The following is a 23,359-nucleotide window of genomic DNA, read 5'->3' as shown; positions in this document are numbered from 1 at the left end:
TATGTTAACTGTCCTTTCAATTCTCCTAAACCTAAACAAAAACTGAGCCATTTGATTTTTATAATAACATATGCAAAAATATAATTTAAAAAGCTTTTTTTTTTTTAAATATTTTTTTTTCTTAAAAAAACATAATTATTCTTGATTAAATGTTAAATAAAAGCAGCAACATAGCTAAAATATTTAGTATTTTTTCTTTTCTGTTATTTATTGTTCAAAACTTGTTTGACTGTGTTTACAGATCTTTTCTGGCATCTTCTTCTTATATATTATATCAGAAGTTTTTTTTTCTAAAATACTCTAAATATGTCTATTGCCTTTTTTCTGTCTTCTTAAGTTCAAATTGTTAAGGTTTTAAAGATTACATGTTGGGCTGGGGCCCCTCATTTTAGCCCGGGGCTTTAAACATTTTTTACGCCCCTTTTTATTAACATTTTCTTGAGTTTTGTCATATATAGAGATAAATAATGTTTCCTTGTTTCATAACAGAGCTGGAAGTTATTGAAGTTTTTACATATTCAGTAATAAATTAAAGTGAGAACTAAAAACAACATTTCTCTTGCCACTGATGTTCTCTCTGCTGAGATTATTCTGAAAACTGTAAACTGGAATAGAAATTATAAAAGGAAATTGAAAATAATATATTAAGATGAAGAATTTAAACCCTTAAGTGCAGGTTTGTTGCTCCTTGGTTTTCATTGGAAGAGGTTTTTGAGCGTACTTCTGATTTTCCGTCCTCATCACTAAACGCGACGTTCGCTCATTCAGACTCCATCTGAGCGCAGACTTTCATTCACTTCAGCCACAGGACTTTTTGTTGTTAATGTTTTCTCTGAAAAAACAGAATCAGTGGTTTCAACAGACTCAGAACTTCAAGTTTAGACGCCCGAATAAATTCAAGCCAACAACAATGTTCCCTTGAGCGTTTTGTCTTTCTCTTGTCAGCGGTCGGTCGCGGCTGCTGATTGAAGCTCAGCTTCGGGTCAGAGTTCAGGTACATATGGTGTCAACACAATTACAACTTTTGTGTCAACCCCCCCAAAAGCACATGTGTACCCCTGCATTAGCATGAGGAGAACAGCAGATGACATGTGGGACAAAGCTAGAAAAAGATTTCCCTAAAAAATAAAGACATTTTCATTTAGAGTAAAACTTCTTTTAAATCTGAAGAATTGAGACCAGGTTTGACCGACTCCTTTACTAATTTGATTAAGTGAAAACATGTTTTTGATGAGAGAGCTGCTGATTTCTACCCAGTTTGACAAATTCATGCAGAAATTCCACTAATTCCAGAGGATTGACATCCTTTTTCTAGTACCTGTATGTGCTGAACATCATGTTTAGTGATCCGAATCATCATTTCAGAGGGAAGTTCCCCTACTACCGCCTGTTTTTGTTTCAAAAGAACAAAAAGTAGTTTCCTACATCGCGTTGATTGAATAAATATCCACCATTAACTCTGATTAATAAATGTGGATAAAAAGAACAAGCAAATTCTGTCATTAATCAATAATAAGAATGATTTTTTTTCACTGTGTTGATGGTAAAATGTAACAGAGACATTAGAGGGTCAGAGATCTTCTCTTCTGTCTTCATGTTATTCCTTCGTGATCTGCTTGCTTTTCTATTTTATCTGTTTTTATAATGATGAAGGGCTTATCTTATTATATTATTGCATGTGTGGGGTATAGTTTTTCTTGTATTTTTATTTGTTTTATGTACAGCACTTTGAGCTGTTTCTTAACTGGAAAGGTGCTATATAAATAAAATTATTTTGAATTTGAATTTGAAAAAGCTATTGAATAACGTCTGTCCACCAATGGTCCAAGTTACTGTTGTTCCAGTTACAAACTGGTTCTTAGACCAGCTCAGTATTTTAGAACTTTCCACTCTTTATTTTATTTTTTAATGCATCAGAATGCCAATTTGAAAAATGTTTTCAGTGTTTTTTAGAATCATTTTCCTATTTAAATAGTTTGCTAAGTGATTCCTGGTTGAGTCTGAACCCATATGGATTTGGTTTGGTTTAGTTTGCCTGATCTCTGCATGTTTTAGATTTGTAGAAATAACTTATTTGAGATTTTCTGTTATGAACAAAGACATGAAAGTGTTTGATAAACGTTGTTAAATCTTCCTTGAAAAGGCCTTGAGCATCGCCGATCGATGCTCCGCCCAACGATCGGGGCGTCCGTCCTCTGACGGCTGTGCATCAGCGTCTGACTGATGTTGTGTCAGAGAGCACAAAGGAAGACGCTCACAAAAGCCTCCAGTCACCTGGAAAAGGTGGAAGCTCCTCCAATAAGACGCTCATATCAAAGCTGGATTTTCAGTAAAAAGGTCAGACGGCGTAACCAACAAATCCAAGATCAAAGGCGTTTTTGCCGAGGCCTTTTGGTAGCTTTTTAGTAATGATACCTCTGTTGAGGAGCTGTCAGGGTTCCCATTTGATCTGATTAGTGTGCTGGCATCAGTGATCAAAGAAAGGCCTCATTTGCACACTATCACTCCGGCTTTGAACCCCAGATGCTGGGAGTAAAATAATTTGGCAGACAGGGGCGCTCGCCGCTCCTGAAGCTGAGAGACTTTTATTAGCATATTACAGTAAACAGTGACAGAGTTAAAAGAGTGCAGCATCAGGAGGATTTCTTCAATGCATCATCCTAATCGAGACGTTTTCCAGTCTGACGCTGTGCTGCTCCCTCTGATGAGCTTGATTCATAACCTTGTCAGATACTTTACTGCACCTTTCCTGGAGTAAAAAAATGCAACGACTGCAGTTTTAGGTCGTCCATTTATCATCTTTCCTTTGAGGAATCATAAAAATTCAGCCAGCCTTTCTGAACATTTGAAAAGTTTCTAGTTTGGTACAAACCACTTAAAACAAATCAGAAATATGAAAAAAATGCCATAAGATTCCAAATTTAGATCCAATATTTACATTCTCTGACATTAGGGGGCGCTGTAATATATAAATAAACTCAATCCACCTTATTTTATTACGTCTTTCATATTTAAATGATTTAAATTCACCAGTTTCTTTCAAAAGAAAAAGGAGCCATTTTTAGGTGACTCAATCCCACACCATCACACTTCCACCACCGTGCTTCAAAGCGGAGCTTTTAAAAGATATATGCACGCCACTCTTGACCTGACTGTATTACTCATGATTAACCTTTTAATTATTGTCATACTGTTCATTCTAATTGTATTTTCAGGTCTTCTTTGACAAATAAATATAATCTCAATGGGATTTCCTGGTAAAATAAAGATTAAATAAATATTTTATGCTGGAAACTCTTTATTACAGTCGTAAGAAGTAACTTAGTCTTTGATATTTGTTTCCAAAAATTCAAGTATGAATATTTGTGACATAAATATAATAGAGTTATATTCAGGCAATGTAATAATTCCTCTAAAATGCTTAATAATATTGGGTGTTAAGTGTATAAACTAACAAATTGAATGTGCTGGTGTCACGGGAAGTAAATAGAGTAAAGTAATGGTGTGCCAAAATATCCATATTGCAATACTATTATTTTCTAAATTAAACTATTGAATTGTTTTTTGTACATAAAAAAGAGAATAAAGTTCAGTTTAGTTGTGAAAAACCAATTCCGTTTTAAATATACTTGACAACTGAGCTAAAAAATGTGAATGTGAAGCTGAAAATGTTCGGTAAAATAACGTGACCGTCGGCTAGCAGAAGTCTGAAAAGTTCTTCTAAAGTTTTGGGAGATTTTGGATTTCCACTAAGGTGTTGCTGTGTCTTCATTTAAGATCTGCTGGTCATCGATCTACTGGAGCTGTACTCAGCAGAACTTTGAGAATGAAAAACTGTGGAGACATTTTCAGAATTTGTTGTTAAATGATCTAAAACAATAAGTGTGAAATTGCTAAAAGGGATAAATTCCATTTATTTCTCTCCAAATCTTTGTGTTTTTGTTCATTTTGTTTCTGATCTCCTGATCTAAATAATTTTCAGTAAAAAAAAAGATACTTATAGCAACCATTAAACATCATATGTTAAACAGTAAAAATCATAGTTTAATTTGTTAATTGTTGATTTTTATTGGTGAATTGAATCAGATTGCTTCCTAAATTACTATCCGTTTTCGTCTAAAAAATCTTTATTAATTTGAGTTCCAATACTTTAAGTTCCTCTTTGGTGTTCAGAAAGGTTTTGGGGATAGTCCATCGTTTTCTGTTCTCCTGGATGAGCCATCTTTGAGCTCTTTGACTTATCGATCCCTCCTGGAAAGGTTTTCCTCTGTTCAGATTTCTCTGATGGGTTTCTGGAGTTTCCAGCGTTAGTGTGACTCAGGACTCGACAGCATCATCTCATCCTGTCATTAAATTAATTCATTGATTTCCTTTCACTTATTCTGTTTTAAGGACTTTCACCTCCTCAAAAACGACACATTCTTCCTGATTTGAACCATTTTATTCATCCAAACTCTGTGTCCTTCAAACCATGGAAGGACACGCGAGTTGTTTTTCTGTGATGTTTGAAGGACACTCGAGTCTTTTTTCTGTAATGTTTGAAGGACACGCGAGTCGTTTTTCTGTGATGTTTGAAGGACACGCGAGTCGTTTTTCTGTGATGTTTGAAAGACACGCGAGTCGTTTTTCTGTAAAGTTTGAGGGATACGCGAGTCGTTTTTCTGTGATGTTTGAAGGACACGCGAGTCGTTTGTCTGTGATGTTTGAAGGACACGCGAGTCGTTTTTCTGTGATGTTTGAAGGAGACGCGAGTCGTTTTTCTGTAAAGTTTGAAGGAGACGCGAGTCGTTTTTCTGTAAGGTTTGAAGGAGACGCGAGTCGTTTTTCTGTAAGGTTTGAAGAACAGGCGAGTCGTTTTTCTGTAAAGTTTGAAGGACACGCGAGTCGTTTTTCTGTGATGTTTGAAGGACACGCGAGTCGTTTTTCTGTGATGTTTGAAGGAGACGCGAGTCGTTTTTCTGTAAAGTTTGAAGGAGACGCGAGTCGTTTTTCTGTAAGGTTTGAAGGAGACGCGAGTCGTTTTTCTGTGATGTTTGAAGGACACGCGAGTCGTTTTTCTGTGATGTTTGCTCCCGTTTGTGTTCAGAGGATTTAAATGATTTTAACATGTTTTTCTGCTCCTCAAACGAGATAAAATTGCTGAAAATTCTTTAGAAAGTCTAGACGACAGGTTGCTCCAGGACATTTTCAAAGGTTGGGAAAGCTTCAAATAAAGGGGCGTGGCTAAAGGTTTCCCTCTATGATCTGTAGATGATATTAAATCATCAAAACTAAGTGGAGTTAATTATGGATTCTTTAATCTTTACAATAAAGTTTAGGAAACATTCAGGAAGAGGAACGCCTCATTTTACTGATCGAGTTCTAAAGCGATCTGTGATATTAAACCTGTTGATGTGGGTGGAAGCGATCAATGAGCAGAACGAGGTTCACGCGATGATGTATCCACTCACGGCTGCTTTCATTAGTGTTAAAACAAAGACACAAATGCTGCAGCACATCCCTACACATTTGACTCCAGCAGCCTGCTTTAACGCTGGAGATCTAAAGCGAACTAAAGTGTCTTTTCTGCTTCCACAGCGACAGCATGCCAAAGCGGATGGCCCTGATCTGCTTCCTGTCTCTGGTCATGCTGATGAGCGTCCTGGGAAACCTGCTGGTCATGGTCGCGGTCTGCAAAGACAGACAACTCAGGTACCTGCAGCGAGCGTTTCCATGGAAGGTTATTGTGTCATAAATGTGGGTGGATCCTACAAAAATCCCTTTAATAAACATGAAAAGGAAGAAAACTGTTTTAAATAAAACAACAACAGGTGATCAGGTTTGTAAAGAATACAGTGAAGAGCTTCATGCAGAGGAACGTAGGACTGTTAAACTTGAGTTAGTTCCTCAGAGCTCATCTCACACTTTGATTTAGAGTTAATTAAATTAAGGTTTGATAAGCAACTAAAACAAAGGAGTAAACATACTGTTATTAAATAGAAAGATAGTACTTTATGTGTCGTTGATACTCATACAACAATATTTAAAAAGTGGGACTTAATAACAATAATAAAATAAATACTAAAATTTACGGCTAAAATAAATTTGCATAATTCCGCCGTTGAAAAAGACTTTTCCTTAGAGGTGTAGGGAAAAATCGATTTGATGATATATCGCGATATTTCATTTGTATCGATTTAAATAGCTGACAAGATGATATTTAATTAATTTTCTACTTTTGTTTTCCTGACCGCTAGTTGGTCTACATCGTGACCAAAACAACAAGAAGATCTCACGAGCTTGTGTTAAATATTCAGTCAGCCTCGCGGTTTTTGTTGTTATGAGACATGTACTACTTAGTGTTTACTTTGGATCGGTACCGAACCAAAACTCTGTTTCACGTTGCTACCAGGATCAGTATACAGTTGCAACGCTTAATGTTGTGATCATTAAATAAAATTAATTTTACCATTTTATTACAATAAAAGATTTTTTTTATCAGTCATACTCTTAAAAAACAAGTAAAAAAAAGTTCTGGTACGATCTTAGAATATCGCGATCCATATCGTATTGTGAGACACATATAATACATACATACAATTATTTTTACCATTTTATTGCAATAAAAGATTTTTTTTCTAAGTTACACTTTTACAAACAAAATAAAAAAATTGTTCCAGTACAATCTTGGAATATATCACAATGAGTATCGTATCTTAAGACACATTTAATATGTAAATAAAATTAATTTGACCATTTTATTGCAATTAGAGATTTTTTTTAAGTCATACTCTCAAAAAAACAAGTAAAAATTGTTCTGGTATAATCTTGGAATATATCGCGATCCATATCCTAACGTGAGACAAATATAATACATAAATATAATTAATTTTAGCATTTTATTGCAAAAAAAGATTTTTTTAAGTCGCACTCTTAAAAACAAAAAGTAAAAAATAGTTCCGGTACGATCTTTGAATATATCGCGATATATATCGTATTGTGAGAGACATATACTACATAAATACAATTATTTTTACCATTTTTATTACAATAAAAGACAATCATATTCAGGTTAAAATGTTTTTCTAAGTCATTCTCTTAAAAAAAGTAAAACATTGTTCTGGTTCAGTCTTGGGATATATTGCGATAAATATTGCATCGTGAGCCACGTATCGGGATACGTATCGTATCACCAGGCTCCTTCCAATACACACCCCTAGTATTTCTTACTATTTAATTTGCAGGTGAATAAAATTAAAATGAAATAAAATATTTTATTTAAAAATATGTACATGTACAATCGTGTTAAAATGTTAAAAACTAAATCGTAATAAGTGGTCCTAAAACCATCACAGCAGATATTACAATCTACTGCACAGCTCCAGCTGGTCCAGATTCGATTTGTCATGTTTTTTAGCCTTAAGAATTCACCTTAATTCCCTTTTTAGAGGTTATTTACAGGCTTTTGGGAGCCGAGGTAACTGAAAAGCAGATTCCAAATGTCACTTTACAAGAGTTCAATGGTACCAAGAGTTTTAGTATTTAAATGAAGAGGAAATTAAATAGAAATTCACTTCTCTAAATCACTTCTAAGAGTATTTACTGCATTATTCAATACGTTGCGGTTCATTGTGTTCTGCATCCTGATTGGCTGTAGACTACTGTCAATCAATCTCCCAAGTTGACTTTTTAGTGGATTTGGTCTATTTTTAGAACCCAACTTCCTGCGATAAACGAAGGAACGCTGCTTAAAGTTCAGCTCGGACTTTTCAATGATCCATAGTTTCTATCCACACAGCTGAGTTTGAATCTTCTGGGTGACTTCCTTCAAAGAAAGGCCTGCAGATGGATGATGGGGAGGGTCTCCGGGTCATTGAGCTCTTGCTGTTTTGATGAAGACTCACATGAGGAACATGCAGCTGGAGAGCAGTCTCTATTCAAATCCCGTACAGGTTAGAAACTATCCGTGTTGGAGACAAACATGTTCTCACCAGCTTGTCTTGTTTTGTCCTCCAAGAGCAAAGAAGTGTTTGTTTTTCTGCAAACATCAGAACATTTGTCCGAAAGCTCTTCTGAGTGTCAGAAGCTGTTTGCAGTGCAGAGAAAGGGTTCACTGCTGGGTCAGCCGGAGCGTTGGTGGTTCCCGGAGTGCAGGTGATGGCTGTGGGACTGAAAACAAGAGGGAGACGGATCCCGTTCTGCTGCTACTCTCCACCTGGAAGCTCATTTTGAATGAAAAGGGGAATTATTGGTGTTAATTGTGGTGAAAATGACTGTTTGAAGTGATCTGCCTTGACATGCTTCAGCACATCCATCCCTCATGATCCCAGAGGTTTACTGGGTTCCCGTCTTCCTGCAGATCCGAGTTCGTCTCGTCGTGAAAGGCTTCCTTTGGCTTTCTCGTGGAAAACTGTTCAGGAGTGTTAGTAAAGTCCCCGCTGTGCGTCCGCCTCCCTGAGGAGACGAGTCTGTTTGTCTTACCGTCTCACTTTCCTCTGAGAAACGTTCTCGTGGACTCGCACCGACTCGAGGATCTCAGGTGTGGAAACACAGATGCTCAGAATCGGGATTCCCTCTGGGGAGCGTTCACGTCCGAAAATAAAACTCCAAGAAAACGGTTTCTTATGTAAGACAAAACCCATTTCCAGACAATATGAAGATCTTTCATTTATTAAGTCTTTTATTTTGGAAGGTCTAAGCTAAATTCTGCATCATAATCTAGTCCTTCCTCCTGACATCACTCTAGTCCTTCTTCTAACCTTTCTGTCTGATTGGCTAAATACCAATAGTATCAATCAGATCAAAGATGTCGACGTATCCACTCTTTTTTGAAACTTTTCTTTATCTCTAAAAAGGACCCAGCCGAGTCGCTGCCTCACTTCTCCTCCAGTCCTGAGATCTCAGCAGCAGATCTTCACTTTATTTAAATGTTCTGTTGTTTTTCTAGTTACTTTCACCTGTTTTAGTTTTCTATTTAAAGACTAAGAAGTTATTTATAAATCTACCACTGTTTTTTATTGTCAGATATTGTGATTTATTTTTGTATCATAGTTACTCGTTTCTTTTGGTTTGTAAACTTCTTCACTTTTTATTACATTTTAAAACGTTTTTGTTTTAACATTTAATTGAAAACATTTCTGTTTTTATGTTTTATCAACTAATTTAAAAAGGGAAACTTAAAAAAAAAGATTCACGATGAATAAAAACCATTGAGATTTTGAGGTTCATGCCACATCCACCACATTGATTAAAGATATTGGTATCGATCTCGGCGATATGGATCGGTATCGGTTCGGTAGTCCTGTGGTCGACCGTCACTGCCGTGTCATCCTCCGTCTGGGAGCTTCTCTTGGATCTCAGATTTGTTCTTCCTTTTCTCATTCTTGATTGATTACTTGATTTTTAAATTTAAGACGGGGACAGTTATTAATAACATATTTAAAAATCCAAATATATAAGATTACAGCCTTTCAGGCTAATTTCCATCTTTAGTTCCAATAGAAAATGTTGATGGTCTTTAAGTAAAAAGACAAATTGAATCAATAAAGAAAGTATAACAGAAGTCAGACAACAGTAGAAACAGAAACAACAGATGGGGTTAATATTAAAATTCATAAAACATAGAAGCAACAATTAAGAAAAGAACAGAAACAAAACTAAACAATCAGTAATTTACACAGATCTGTGGTGGAATTCCTGACATTTTATCTTCTTTTTGAGTTGCTTTGATTCTGTTCTTCATTTTTTCTGTTTTTCTTCCTGCAGTTTTGGAAATGTAGCAACACATTTCTTGAGTTTTTTAAACATCTGATTGTAAAACTCACTTTATCTCCCTCTGTTTGCTGTTGCTGGAATAGTCCATTGCTGCAGAGGGACGGGGGGACGAAACACTCCCACATGTGCAGTCAAAGCCATTTCAGTGTTTTTATGACAGATTTAAATAATAATAGGTGTGGACATCAGTTTAGACTTTGTCTAATGGTAAGTCCGCCCCTCTTCCCACCCCATCAAGCAGGTGATTTCAATCCTCCAGAAATGGAGAGTATTTTAGAGATAATTAAGCTTCTGTCTGCAGTTCCCTGAATCTTTAAACTTCACCAACTGCACACAGCTTCCTCCGTGTCCCCGCTGCTGCTTCAGCTCCAACATCACAGTGAGTGACGCGAACAAGACAGAAGAAGCGTCTTCTCCGAGCTGATAGCAGCAGGATGTTCTTCAGGGTGTTGGAGCGCTCATCAATAACCAGCACACAAACACTTCCTCCCGCTCCCTCGGTGCGCCACGCTCTCCCACAAACACATGCTGCCACACAGCCGCTCAGTGTTTATGCCCGACATAGAGCAGATCTGGAAACAGTCACTCTGTCATCGTGTCAGGACCGTCCTCATGATCCTTCTCTGAGGCCTTCTCACAGTTCTGCTCTGGAGATGTTCAATTTAGTCCATCTACTTCAATATTTACTGTAGAAATAAATAAAGAATTCACTTCATTGTAATTGTGATAAAAATTTGGAATGACAAAACACTTATTTATAAATTATTGTTGAATTATAATAGTTCTTAACCCTTTAACTACCCATAAAATATGTGTAAAAATCCACAAAACAGGTATTGTTTCTGCTGCTTATTACCTTTGTACGGAGCCATCAAAGTAAAAGGAAGTAAAAAATATATATATAATTTTTCTAAAAATACGTTGGGGCTCCATTAAAAATTGAAATTAAAAAAATTGTGGTTAGTAACTAGTGCGCACCCCAGATTTTTTTTTTGCCTTAATTTTTTGAAAAATAAAATATTATTTTTGGTGCACATCAGTTACTAACCAGAATTTTTTTTACTTACATTTTTAGAAAAATAAAACTGGTTCACACCTGATAGTAAATGAAAAAAAAAAAAATTAAAGTAAAAAAAAAAAGTTATAGTCACCATCTGGTGTTCACCGGCTACTATCCAGAATTATTTATTTTTTTACTTCAATTTTTAGAAAAATAAAATGTTCTAACTGGTGCGCACCAGTTAGTGACTAGAGCTTTTTTTCTCCAATTTTTGGAAAAACATTTTTTTTCTTTAATGCCCCTTTAGGGGCTCCGTACCTTGGGGAGTAACACACAGAATCATTATTTTTAATTTTCCTAATGTGTCCCCCCGTTTGGATGATCAGAGTGAAAGGGTTAATAGAGGCCCTGCAGCCAATCAGAAGGGAGGATCGTGTTTAACGATCTCCCCGTTTAAGAGAACTGTACCCGTCTGGTGAAGATCCTGAAGGACTTAAAGGCAGACACACGTGTGTGTTTTTGACTCACACACATTGTCGTCTCTAACACAGCTCATGTTCGCCGTGTTTGTCGTGTTGCAGACAAATTAAAAGCCCCAGGCTCTGTTTTGGAAAAAAAACTTGCCTCTCGTTAGAGTCGTGTTGCTGCTCCTCCCGCGGTCTTCTCATTTACATGTTTACCTGCCAAAGCAACACAACACACCTCAACAGTGTTGTGTGAAGGTGACAGCGGGGTCACTCAGCTGGAAGACTACAGTCTGACTTTGGAAAAGCAGACGCCGCCTGCATCCGTGATCACGCGCTCCTCGGCGTAACGCGACTAATAAAGTTTGTTTATTCGCAGCACTTCAACCTAAACACAATATGTCAGCCAACACGGCCCACTTCAGGGCCTTTCTAAACGTCCTGAGTTAGTGCGCTGTAAACACGCCCCTCAGCGAGAAGATGGGATCCCATGTGCTTCACATGTGCCCGTTCGGCAGGATTTACCGCCGCCTGCTTCCATTCCAGCCCTGTGTTTGGGTTAGAAAGCTGCAGATAGGAACGCCACGCAGAGGCTATTTATAGACGACCCCGAGCGGCGAGAGCAGCCGGCGTCTGGACTGTCTTCTGCTGCCAGAAGAGCAGCAAACGTGAGTTCCTGGTGAGGACACGCCGCCCGAGGGTCACGGTGACGCTCCTCGCCGAGCAGCTTCCTGTCACTGTGTGTCAGCGCTGCTGCTCTTCATCAGGCTTTAAGCCTCACAGGAACCTGTGGGTTCTTATGTGGGGGGGCAGCATGTGGCTCCGCCTCCTCCCCAATCACCCTTTGATCTATTTTACTAAAGGATCTTTTAATCATCATTATGCAGTTTTAAACTCATAAAAAAGTCATTTTCTAGGACATAGTTTCTGCAGAGGGTCATCAGAAATTCACCTCTGAGTTGTGGGTGGGACCGTTGGCATGGAGCAGCTCCGCCCCCCTTCCCTTCCCCGTCGCTGAGAGCAGGGAGCTTGTCACAAATACATTTTTCCAACACTATTTTTAAAGGAGGCGGCAGGCAGTGTTTTTTTCAGAGCATTTTTGGTTCAATTATGTACATTTTCTCTGAGTGTGATTCGTAATTATGAACTAAGATTTAATAGCAAATATAAATGTTCTTCATTCATTCGTTAAAATCTGAGGTTGATTGGAGTTTAGTCAAGTTAGAAACGACTGAATCTTGATGTTTTTATCACAACAAAGCTGAAGCTGAAGGAGGAATTTTTAGTTTGATCAAATTTGACTAAACGTCCCCACACTACCACACTACCACCACCGTGTTTTACCGTCACTAATGCAGTCTCATTTTGACTCCAGAGGCAACACAAAAGCTGGAATTTTTAACGGTTGTTTCATTATTTTACAGATTCATTTTTAAAAGATGTTAAAATAAAAAAGGACCAAAACTTTTTTCTCCTTCAGTCTGTTGATGCATGAGTGAGAAGAAGCTCTCCACCATCACTGTGCCGTTCCTCTGTTCCTCTGTTCATCTCACGCGAAACTCCGCTCAAATCTTCCATCAAGCAGAAGCCTCAGCGGGAGAATTCTCCTTGTTTTAAGGTCTGTCTCTCTGCAGGAGCAGCCTTTGCTCCTCAGCGCTGCTGCGTGCCGAGAGGAGCGTTATCTGGCAGGAAGTGACTCTGAGGACAGATCCGATCACAGCCCAGTTTTCCTCAAACTCTAATCTCTCTGATGGCCGATCTGCCTAATGTGCCTCTCGCTGGTTTCTCCAGTTCTTCTCCTTTAGCTGAAGTGAAGGAAGTTTGTCCTTCTGCTCATATGAGTAACAGAATAAAAGTGTTATTTTCTGGATTCCTCCGTTGGAGGAACAAAAACATTCATTTTGACCTTCAACCTGAGCGGCCGCTCGCTTCTTTTTCTCTTCTAGCCTTTTAGCTTTAACCTTAAAATATATCGTGGATTTGATTCTGACAGCGTTTTCCCACAAAACTGAAATGTTTCTGACATTTCTGTCCAGAACCGACAGCAGGCTGCAGAACTATAATCCTCAATTACTACAAATAAAACAATCAATGTCCTCACCATTCAGTCAAAACTCAGTTCTTGCATCACAGTTTTGATATATAATTTGTTGGGCTGCGAACGTTAACGCATTAACACACGATTAATAAAAAGAATTAACACGTTAATATTTATTAATATAAATTAATCTCACCTCATGAACAGTCCTTCGCTTTACCTCGGCGGTTCAGACGGGCATTAACCGTTATTTATCTAATTTATACCATGGTTATTTGCAAAAGAAATAGTACTTTAGTACTTTAATCTTATTATTTTTTTGATTTTGATTGTTTTGTCAAAAAAAGTAGACTATTTGATCCATGGTAACACGTGAACGCGTCGCTGAGCCTCGACTGCAGCGACAAAAGAAAGTGATTTAAATCATTATGATACGTTAAATAAATCATCAGCTCAGAGAGAAAGTTCCTCTCTTACCGCCTGTTTTTGTCCAGAAGATGAATGAAAGTTTGTTTTTTAAGCAGCCAGTACACTGATTTAGAACATTTGGGGGAGGTGACCGATGTTCTTTACATTTATCTCTGCAGGTTTGTTACCTACGGCTGTATGTCAGTATCTTTGTTTTCTTGGAGAAAACCTGCAGACATAAAAGTCTTTAGAGTTCTGATTATCTGAATGTTGATGTGTTTCCTTCACACTAATTACACTTCTGAGTTAACACTATAAATGTGAGCATTTCAGACAATAAAAATGAAGGAAACAGTTTCTCTGGACGGTCTTTGTTCAAAATACGCATGTTGTTGACAAAAATTTACCTGGTAAAACATTGTGATTAATCGTGATTAATCACAACACAACAGTGTGATTAAAACGGCTATTTGTTATTTTTTTTATGGGTGGATATTAATAAAAAAATAAACGTAGTTTAGTGTGTGATTTTATATTGTAATTATTCACAGATATTAAGGTGTCAACAAATACTGTCACTTAAAAAATTGCAATTAATTGCGATTAATTTTTTCTAGATTTGCGATTAATTAGTTAAATGATTTTAATTGATTTCCGGCCTTAACTATTTGTGTATTTCAAGAAAGCAACAAAAAACTCAGAAAAAACATGAATAGTTTTATTTGCTAATAAACAAGTCATGAAAACTTTCAGTTGGTTTATTCTAAACCTGGGGCGGATTGTAAAGGTGGATTATATTCAAATTAACTGCACACAATTGTTCAAAGCCGATGAATTTTCATGCTTATAGTACCAAAAGAAAAAATACTGACAGTTTAATTTTATATAAAAGAAATACATTTTATCATTGAGGGTTTAAGGTGAGCAAACGGTGAACAAAGGTTGTTTATTCATAGTAAATCATTTACATGATGCAGTTTTACAACTAGTAGTTTTGATTGATATCAATGAGAAAAACATCTCTAAAGATGAAACCACGCCCACTCTGTCAGTCGATTCTTTTCTTTCCTCACAAAACGTGTCACTAATTAGTGTCTGAAGGTCTGGACGTGTTTGCTGTAGGAAGACCACAAACAGAACCAGAACACCAAATCCTGACCCAGTTTTTAACAATATTCATGAGGATGCATCTCTTTTTCCATCTAAAAGTTACACAAAATGTTTTGTTTTTGACTGTTTTTAAATATTTTAAATAAAAGAAAATGTATTCATTGATTTTAATAAAATTAACATTTAATGTTAAAAAAATATATTGTTCTAATTTTTAAATTCAGATTTATTTTTCATGAGGACAGGAAGGAGTTTTTAAAGTTTTTAGGTGTTTTTTGATTTTCATATTAACTTCATTTAATGCTTTTGCTGCTTCAAAGCTTCTGATGATTTCAGACTTTTTTCCAAAAATTATTAAAAATTATAATTAACTTAAAAAATGGAGGAAATGTGATTTTCAAACATTGTTTAACAGATATTTAGACTCAAAGAAATGTGAGAAATAATTACCATGCTGCATTTCCCATGATCCCACGGTGCTCGCCTCGACAGCAAAGCTGTATTTATTTATTTAAAACTTGTCATATTGATTATTTCCCTCACAATAACTCTCACAAATGAGAATGTGGGAGAAAAAAGGCTTGTTTAGTGTTGTGTTGTGATTGCAGAGCCTCTTTTGTTGTTTTTCTATAATTGCCTTCAATGAACCTCCTGAATGGCCGTCCTCCAAACCAACACAAACTCTGACAGAAAGTCTGTTTCAGCCACAATGAGGCTCTTAGAGGCCTCAGCCGCCGAGTTATTCCTGTCCAAATCTGACAGAGTCACTGCCCTTCATCCACAATTAAACCTTTATTTAAAAAAACGTCCTTTTCAACTTCCTGTTTGTCAGTAATTCACCTTTCTCTCCATCCTCCAGGAAAATCAAGACCAACTATTTCATCGTGTCTCTGGCGTTCGCTGACCTGCTGGTGTCGGTGTTGGTGATGCCGTTCGGCGCCATCGAGCTGGTCCACCAGCACTGGATCTACGGCGAGACCTTCTGCTTGGTGAGGACGTCGCTGGACGTCCTGCTGACCACTGCCTCCATCCTTCACCTGTGCTGCATCGCTCTGGACAGGTGAGGCCGCGTCCCGTCCTGGCTTTTCCCGTCGGGCTGTGAGACTGGGAGGGTTTATTTCAATCAGTGCTGAGCTGCTAATCCAAGAATTTCAGTTTGAACAAACGGTGCGATAAAGTGTGAGTGATGAAGAGGAGGATCCTTCATGTGATGCTTCGCTCTGAAAATGCTCAAAAGTGAAGGTTTATTCCTGGTTTGTTTTAGGAGATAAAACACGTCTTACTTTCATGTTTTTACATTTTGGAGGTTAAAATATTTCTTCTGAAGAGAAAATCTTCTTTTTTAAATATTCTCTGACTTTTTCAGCTCAAACCTTCCTCCTTGACTTTGTGACTGGACTCGACACTAAACATTCATTAGATTCAGGAATCGTGGCCACCAGCCAGACCGGAGCTCCTCCTGCACCACCTGAGCGCGGCAGGTTCTCGCTTTTCTGGAGATTCAGCAGTTTGAGAGCAGAACGCTGCCGGCTGATTTACATTTCATTACTTTAGAAGGAGAATGGAAACCTATTAGAGCTAAAGCTCCAGAAACTCCACAGAAATACGTAAACGGAGTGAAGCTGAGACTCTGGCAGGAGGACGAGCGGATTATTATTTTACTGATCTTTTCTCTCTTTTCACACGCCTCGATCTGTGCACGGCCGTGAACTGAGCGTAATGTGGAAACGGCGTGTTGCTCGGTAGTGGAGTGACGGTCAGAGAAACCTCACGCCGACCAGGAAGAGAAGCTCCTCCTCCCAGACGTCGGTCTCTCATCGACTCACAAACGCTTGACTTGTTCTTTGATTAAAGGAAGGACGCGCCAAACTGTCTCTCTGGGTTCAGAAGCTGAAAATTATGATTTTTGTGGATGTAATGTGACATTTTAAACTGCTAAACATAACTTTAACCGTGGGGATTCTACAATTAATCCTTCAGTTCAACCAATCAGAGCTGAATCTGCTTTACTTTTTTTATTTTATTGATCTGTTTCAAATAAAAGTTGCATTTTATGAAAACAAATCCACACAATCACGATTTGAACTTAATGCAACTTAAACTGTTTTTTTATTTATTGCTTCTCTATGAAGAAAATGACCTGAAATTATCCTTCAAGCTGACAAAACACAAATCTAACAATCGTAGAAATCACTCTGCAGAATGCAGCGTGTAATCCAAAAGTAGTGAGAGCAGCCAAAGAAATGTTTGGGATTATTTGATAAAGTAAGTAAAAATACACACTTTCTATTTAAACCAATGTCTGAATATATGTGATTGTGGTGCACCAAATATTTTGACAGTTTTGTCAAATTTATTCAACTTTTCTAACATTTTTTCTTAATTTTATGTGAGATTAGAGGAAGAAAAACAAAATGACTCAAACTCAAAACTAAAGTGATGTCAATTTGAATGATAAATATCTGAAAGTAAACATAAATATGAATATGTTTAATCTAAATAATTGAAAATCTAAAAATAAATCAAAAATTAAAATTAAAATACATATTTAAACTAAATATGAATTGAATATTAATGTTTAGTCAAAGTGTTAAGTTAAATTTAAATGCTCTGAAAATATGCTAAATATGCTAAATTGACCACGCCCATCCGACAGAGGGTCCTGTGGTCACATGCAAGATGGCGCCAGATGACAGATGGTAGCCGGAGGCGAAAAAAAAAAAATCCACTCCAGTCTTAACCGTCACCAACACACTTATATTCAAAAATAACTTTATTTTACTCCCTGGAGGTCCAGTAAAAGTCCCGCCTCTCTACTTTGGGCGGGAGGAGTTTAAGTATCGTGAGATCTGAGCGTGTGATTGGTGCGGCGTCTTGTCATGCGGCGGTCGTCCAACTCTGTCTTGTGAGATCTATTCATTTTTATGGCAAAGTTTGGTTTAACCATCAGCCACAATCCAACACAGTAGATGGAAATAGAAGTCATTACGTCAGCTTTTTATTATATTTAAACTCAAAAGTCTTACAATTCCGTACCCCCACCAGCAAACCTTTAGTTGGCTTTTAGTTCAGAGGTGGGACCGTCCGACTTTTCTAAACACAAAAGCGATCGGTTTCCAAACAGAAAGACAGAGAACATGAATAGATTTGCAGCTTTGTGTGAAACTTTTTACTTTGACTAATGTTAATAATCTTTATGGCTTTTTTTGCACTTATTTTCAGCATAAATGTATATATACAAAATATACTTAAACCTTAACACACTATAGATCCAGTTTCATGCTAAGTTTCTTTGTAAAGAAATCAACAAACAAGATTTTCAAAGTTCTTTTTATGCTAGTGCAAAATAAACTGCATCCACTGCTGCTGTTTTTATTTTATTATTTTTTTTTTGATTTAAGAACAACTGAAATCTTCTAACACTAATGCCGATTCTCCACCATTAAATTCTAAGAATTGTTGGTTTTATTCTGAGCAGCACAACAGCCACATTTATGAGTTTCAGCTGGTGAATATTTAACCTTTACTGCCCCCCCCCTCCCCCTACAGGCCAACTGCTGTAAAGTCACGATCAAATAAAACTCATCATCTGATTGACCGAATCAGATCAGATATTTAACAAACTTCTCAACAATCTGACAGACTTTGAGGAAAAAAGGCCAATTCTGTTTTTTTAACCTGCTGACCCATGAAAGAAACTGTCAGCCAGAAAAACACTGATTGACTGCAGCGGCCAAATTCACCGTGAATGAATAAATAAAGCAGGACGGGATCTTGCTTCAGCCATCATTCTTTGCTGGTGTGTCTCATTTAGTTGATGGATTCAGAAACATGGTCAACACTTTGTTAAATATGTGAAATCTCTGCGTGAATTTCCTGCTGCGGCAGCATTCACATCCTGGTCTTTTTTCTGAGTTTATGAGGGCCGACTCAAGGGGAGTTTGAGTGACGCTTCATTAACTGCTGGTCTAATCCTGCAGTTTTACGTAAGCACTCGCTGTCAGGCTCTTTCCGCCTGTCCGTCTGTCACCAAAGAGGCAGACATGATCGCTCGCCGCAAAATCTGACACCAGTAATTACAGGCGCATGCTCTGCAAGCAAGAAAACTGCAGAAACAAACTTCATATTCCTTAAGTTTGTCTCTATAACTGGAGGAGATACAGAGTTATTCAGATTCGAGGTGTTAACAGCATGTAATTTAGTTATTTTAAAGGACAGAGACACCTGAGAGGAGCAACAGAAGGTGGAAGGGGAGGTGGCGTAAGCAGCAGACAGTCAGGAGCTGATGGCGGTGAAGCTGTGTCAGGCTGTGGAGGCAGCAGCAGAATGAAGCTGCAGGCCAGAGGACTTAATGAAAACACCGTTTCCTCATTGCTGCTGCGGCACTTTTCATCCTCACCTCCACTAAACGGAAGCCTCATTTGTTTTTTTCTTTAATAGAAATGCACGATGTGTCAAAGTGACGCTTTACTGCAGAGTGTTTGATGGCGCTTTCAGCGTGGCGCCATCGACCTGCCTTTGGATGAAATACAGTTTGTTTTCAGTCTTTGCAAAGCATGTTTTTCACCAACTGCAGTTTCAAATTAAAAGAGTCACAGACTGGAGTCAGGGAAGTCCATCATGGCCCTCTTCTCCTCGTTAAGGTTCAGAGCTGCAGTCTAAAGCTGCAGTCACTGCCAGGACACAGAGAACCCCCAAACAAACAAACAAACAAACAAAAAACTCCAAATCTGGAAGGAGAATCATAAAAGTCTGAGTCAAAACTACTTGTTGTTCTTAGTTAGAGACACATTGACTTAAAAGGTGACAAACTTATGAGAAAAGATGACTTTTTAGTCTGTATTCTTTCAGTAAAATTAATTTATCATGTTTTAATTTTAATCTGCAACCAGTCTGAGGGCAATCTGTGGCTGCAACCAGTATGAGGGCAATCTGTGGCTGCAACCAGTCTGAGGGCACTCTGCAACCAGTCTGAGGGCAATCTGTGGCTTCAACCAGTCTGAGGGCAATCTGCAACCAGTCTGAGGGCAATCTGCAACCAGTCTGAGGGCAATCTGCAACCAGTCTGAGGGCAATCTGTGGCTGCAACCAGTCTGAGGGCAATCTGTGGCTGCAACCAGTCTGAGGGCAATCTGCAACCAGTCTGAGGGCAATCTCAGGGTAATCTGCTGCCAGTCTGAGGGCAATCTGAGACCAGTCTGAGGGCAATCTGAGACCAGTCTGAGAGCAATCTCAGGGTAATCTGCTGCCAGTCTGAGGGTAATTTACAGGCAGTCTGAATGTAATCTGCAGACTGTCATCTTCTGTGTTGGACCTCCCACTCATCTGTTCTCTAGACGTTCTGGTTTGGAAATGATCACAGGCAGGATTTAAAATGTTTCGATTTTGAACAGCATTAGAGTGGCGAGATCATGTCTGATTCTTGTAAATAAAACTTTACTTACTTGGGAAAACACTTAAATAATAAAAACATATTGTTCTCTGTAAGACGCTGCCTGTCAATTCAGTGTGTCTTAAATGGCAGCCATGCAGATGTAACGGTGCAGATGCAGCTGTGCAGACGCAGCTGTGCAGATGCAGCTGTGCAGATGCAGCTGTGCAGACGCAGCTGTGCAGACGCAGCCATGCAGATGCAGCTGTGCAGACGCAGCTGTGCAGACGCAGGCAGACAGCTCCAGCATCTCTTAAACATTCTGCATAAACACTGTTGAAAGCCGAGACGAGTCCAGCCGTTTCAGGCTGAACTGATATCACATTTAATCAAGAGAAACTTTATTTTTTTTACTTTGTTTTGGAAAAACAACAGAAACTGTTGGAGAATATCAAATATGTATTTTTTGATATATTGTAGAGTGTCATTTTTATCATATTTGCGTCTATGTATTGTTTTTTATTACTTTTTGGTCTCATGCAGTAAAATAAGATCATTCCTGTTAATGTTTAAATAACAACTTCTTTTATTATTTCATAAACTTGGAGATATAAGAACTTCTTTAAATCTTTAAAATTAACTTGTCAACATATAAAAAAGTAAAAAGGCTCAGAGACACAAACAATATATTTTTTATGAAAATAAGAAAAGCAATAAAATAAAAGTATGAAATAAACTTAAGTTAAAGTAAGAAGTTGGCTTCAGTCCAGGGAGGTTGATGGAGGAGGACAGAGGAGATTATTGGCTGTCCTGCTGCGTTTGGGAGGAAAATCAAAAAGTCTTCAGAGTTTTCAGATTCTTCTGCTGAGATCTCTTCTTTTGGTGTTTCAAAGCTTTAAATCTTTATTTAAAGGAGGTTCTGATTCGTTCCGTCTCCTTTCGAATCTATGAAACTGAAGAACACACAAACCGTCTTTGTAGAATGTTTCTGGACTTGAAGAGAATTTCGTGTTTCTCCTAAAGCTGTTCTTCTCAGCTCTGCACATGCTCAGACGGCGTGTCTGCAGCTGCAGAGCGAAGCTGTCAGTCATCTCATCACCTGAGCACCGCCGGCGGATCTGCGGTTCAAAGATCTCGTCTCCCGACGGCGTTGGCCGTTTTTCATTCGGGCTGTCGGCGAGCTCCACTTCAGCCTTTACCCGCCGGCCTGACCTCTGCTGCTGTTTGGCAGCAGCGTGGAGCTGCAGCAGAAGGAAGGCAGCACATGTGGGCGAACAAACAGTCTGCGATCGGCACGCCGAGCCGTTTCCGCACAGACGCATGCGGCATGTGTTTACAGTCTGTTTGCCATCTGCTGTTGGGTTTGTCTGCAGATCGTGGATGAGGATCGTTTCACGTCTGCGTCTTCATTTTTGCTCCAGAGCTTCCGCTCTTTACAGCTTTTTGAGAGAAGCGTCTGACAAACGTCGCCTCTTTTGTAGAAACGGATGTGCCAAAGCAAATATCTGAGGAGACACTGTTCATGCTTAAAGTAGTTTTTTAAAAGTTTGTTCTATTAGTTTTATAGAAATCACAATTAAAGATGTTTTTTAATTTGTTTCCCCTATTATTGCATAAAAGTCTAACATTTGTAAAAACAAAGATTCCAAACTTGAGTTTTAATTGTTTATATGTGATGAAGTGGGATTCTGCTGTTTCTGAATCCAAAAGAATGCAAGAGGATTCCAGACAAGAAGATTGGCTGGAACCAGAAGTTTGTTTGAAAAGTTTTTCCCTTTTTAAGCTTAAATGAAACTTTTTAAAATTCTAAGCACTTTTATGAACATCAGTTTTGTAAGAAACAGTCTTTGGCCTCATCTCTTTTGCTTATCTTGTTCACTAAAACGTTTTGTACTGGCAGCTGTAACTCTCACCATCTATTCACATTTGACTTTTAAAGGGTTATTTTACTGTTTTTCCTCCTATTTAGGTTATATTAACCCTTTAACACTGAAGATGATGCCATCAACACCTAAATAACACAAGCTCTTGACAAAAAGAAGCTTTTTGATTGTTTACGTGATCAGCTGATTCTGACTGGCGTGGGACGAAACATCGATATGGCAAAATATCGAAATATTTCATCTCCCAATGATTCCTGGTCTGTAATCGTTTTTTAAAATAATACCATAGAAGTCCACCAGGGGGCGCGTCTCACTGGAATGACAGTGAAATGTAGGAATGTTTGGTACCGGTTCCTGTCATCAGTTTTTACTGGACCGATACGTTTTCATCCGTAACGGTTTTGCTAACGGTGACGCCGTAGTGAAGCGGCAACAACGCGAACACGCCATCTTTGCTCGCTGCTTTTCCTGCTGACAATCAGTCGATCAACCAATTTATTATTTACAGAGTACCTTTAAAAGCAGGAGCAACCAAAGTGCTGGACAGGAAATAAAATACGAATAAAATCATGAAACAATAAAAACAGTAAAATCAATAAATTGGCATAAAATCAGTAACAGAACTGACACAGAACAAGGGAGAACATTCCAGAGTCGTCTCGTGTGATATTAACAGGATGAAAGTTCATGTTGTTCCTCAATAATAGTAAAGTAACGAAAATAAAATTTTAAATAATTCTTTTTTATTTCAGCGATTGCTCTTTAAGTGAGGAGAACATTTCATATTCTCAGCATTTTAGTTCTAAATTTGTTTATTTTTTACCTTAAAGTTTATTTTATTATTACAAAAACATGTTAATATTTATTGATAATTTTATTTTGCTGTTGCAAATAACATCAAATTAACATATTGTGTTCTTAAAGAAGGTTTCAGGGAAAACAAAAATATGTATTTGTTTACAAAATAGTAACATATCATAGATTACCATAGTAATATATTGATTGTTGCAATATTTGTCATATCGTGATACGACTGTTAAACACCAGTCCTCAATTTGAAGGTTGTGGAATGGTCGTCTCTGTTAAACAAATACATTTTTATTTTTATTTTTTAAGTTACCACACTAGGTAATGTTATGACGTTGTTTTTATTGTTTTTTATACTTATTTATACTTTTAATATTGATATTTTTAAGTCTTTTGTGTCTCTTGTGGACCTTGAGTCTGTATTAAAGTATCCATATCGGTATCGTGAGACATTTATCGTTATTGCATCTTGAGTTACTCCGAGATTCTGACCTAAAGAAAAACACAGATATACAAAACTGCATA

At 37.8% G+C, this 23,359-nt stretch overlaps 1 protein-coding gene across 7 annotated transcripts in view; it reads left to right on the top strand.

The window, feature by feature from the left end:
- Nucleotides 1-23,359, top strand: part of htr4 (5-hydroxytryptamine receptor 4) — a 167,716-nt gene that overhangs the window by 99,294 nt on the left and 45,063 nt on the right. For all 7 annotated transcript variants that reach the window (XM_024260401.2, XM_024260402.2, XM_024260400.2 and 4 more), the window contains 2 exons: nucleotides 5,578-5,691; nucleotides 15,633-15,833. In XM_024260401.2, the coding sequence (XP_024116169.1) occupies nucleotides 5,578-5,691; nucleotides 15,633-15,833 (315 nt within the window). The remainder of the gene's footprint in view (nucleotides 1-5,577; nucleotides 5,692-15,632; nucleotides 15,834-23,359) is intronic.

This window comes from Oryzias melastigma, linkage group LG10 (assembly GCF_002922805.2).
Source record: "Oryzias melastigma strain HK-1 linkage group LG10, ASM292280v2, whole genome shotgun sequence".
Taxonomy (NCBI): domain Eukaryota; kingdom Metazoa; phylum Chordata; class Actinopteri; order Beloniformes; family Adrianichthyidae; genus Oryzias; species Oryzias melastigma.
The sequence above is the reverse complement of the archived record's forward strand: the minus strand, read 5'-3'. Positions and strand labels throughout refer to the sequence as shown.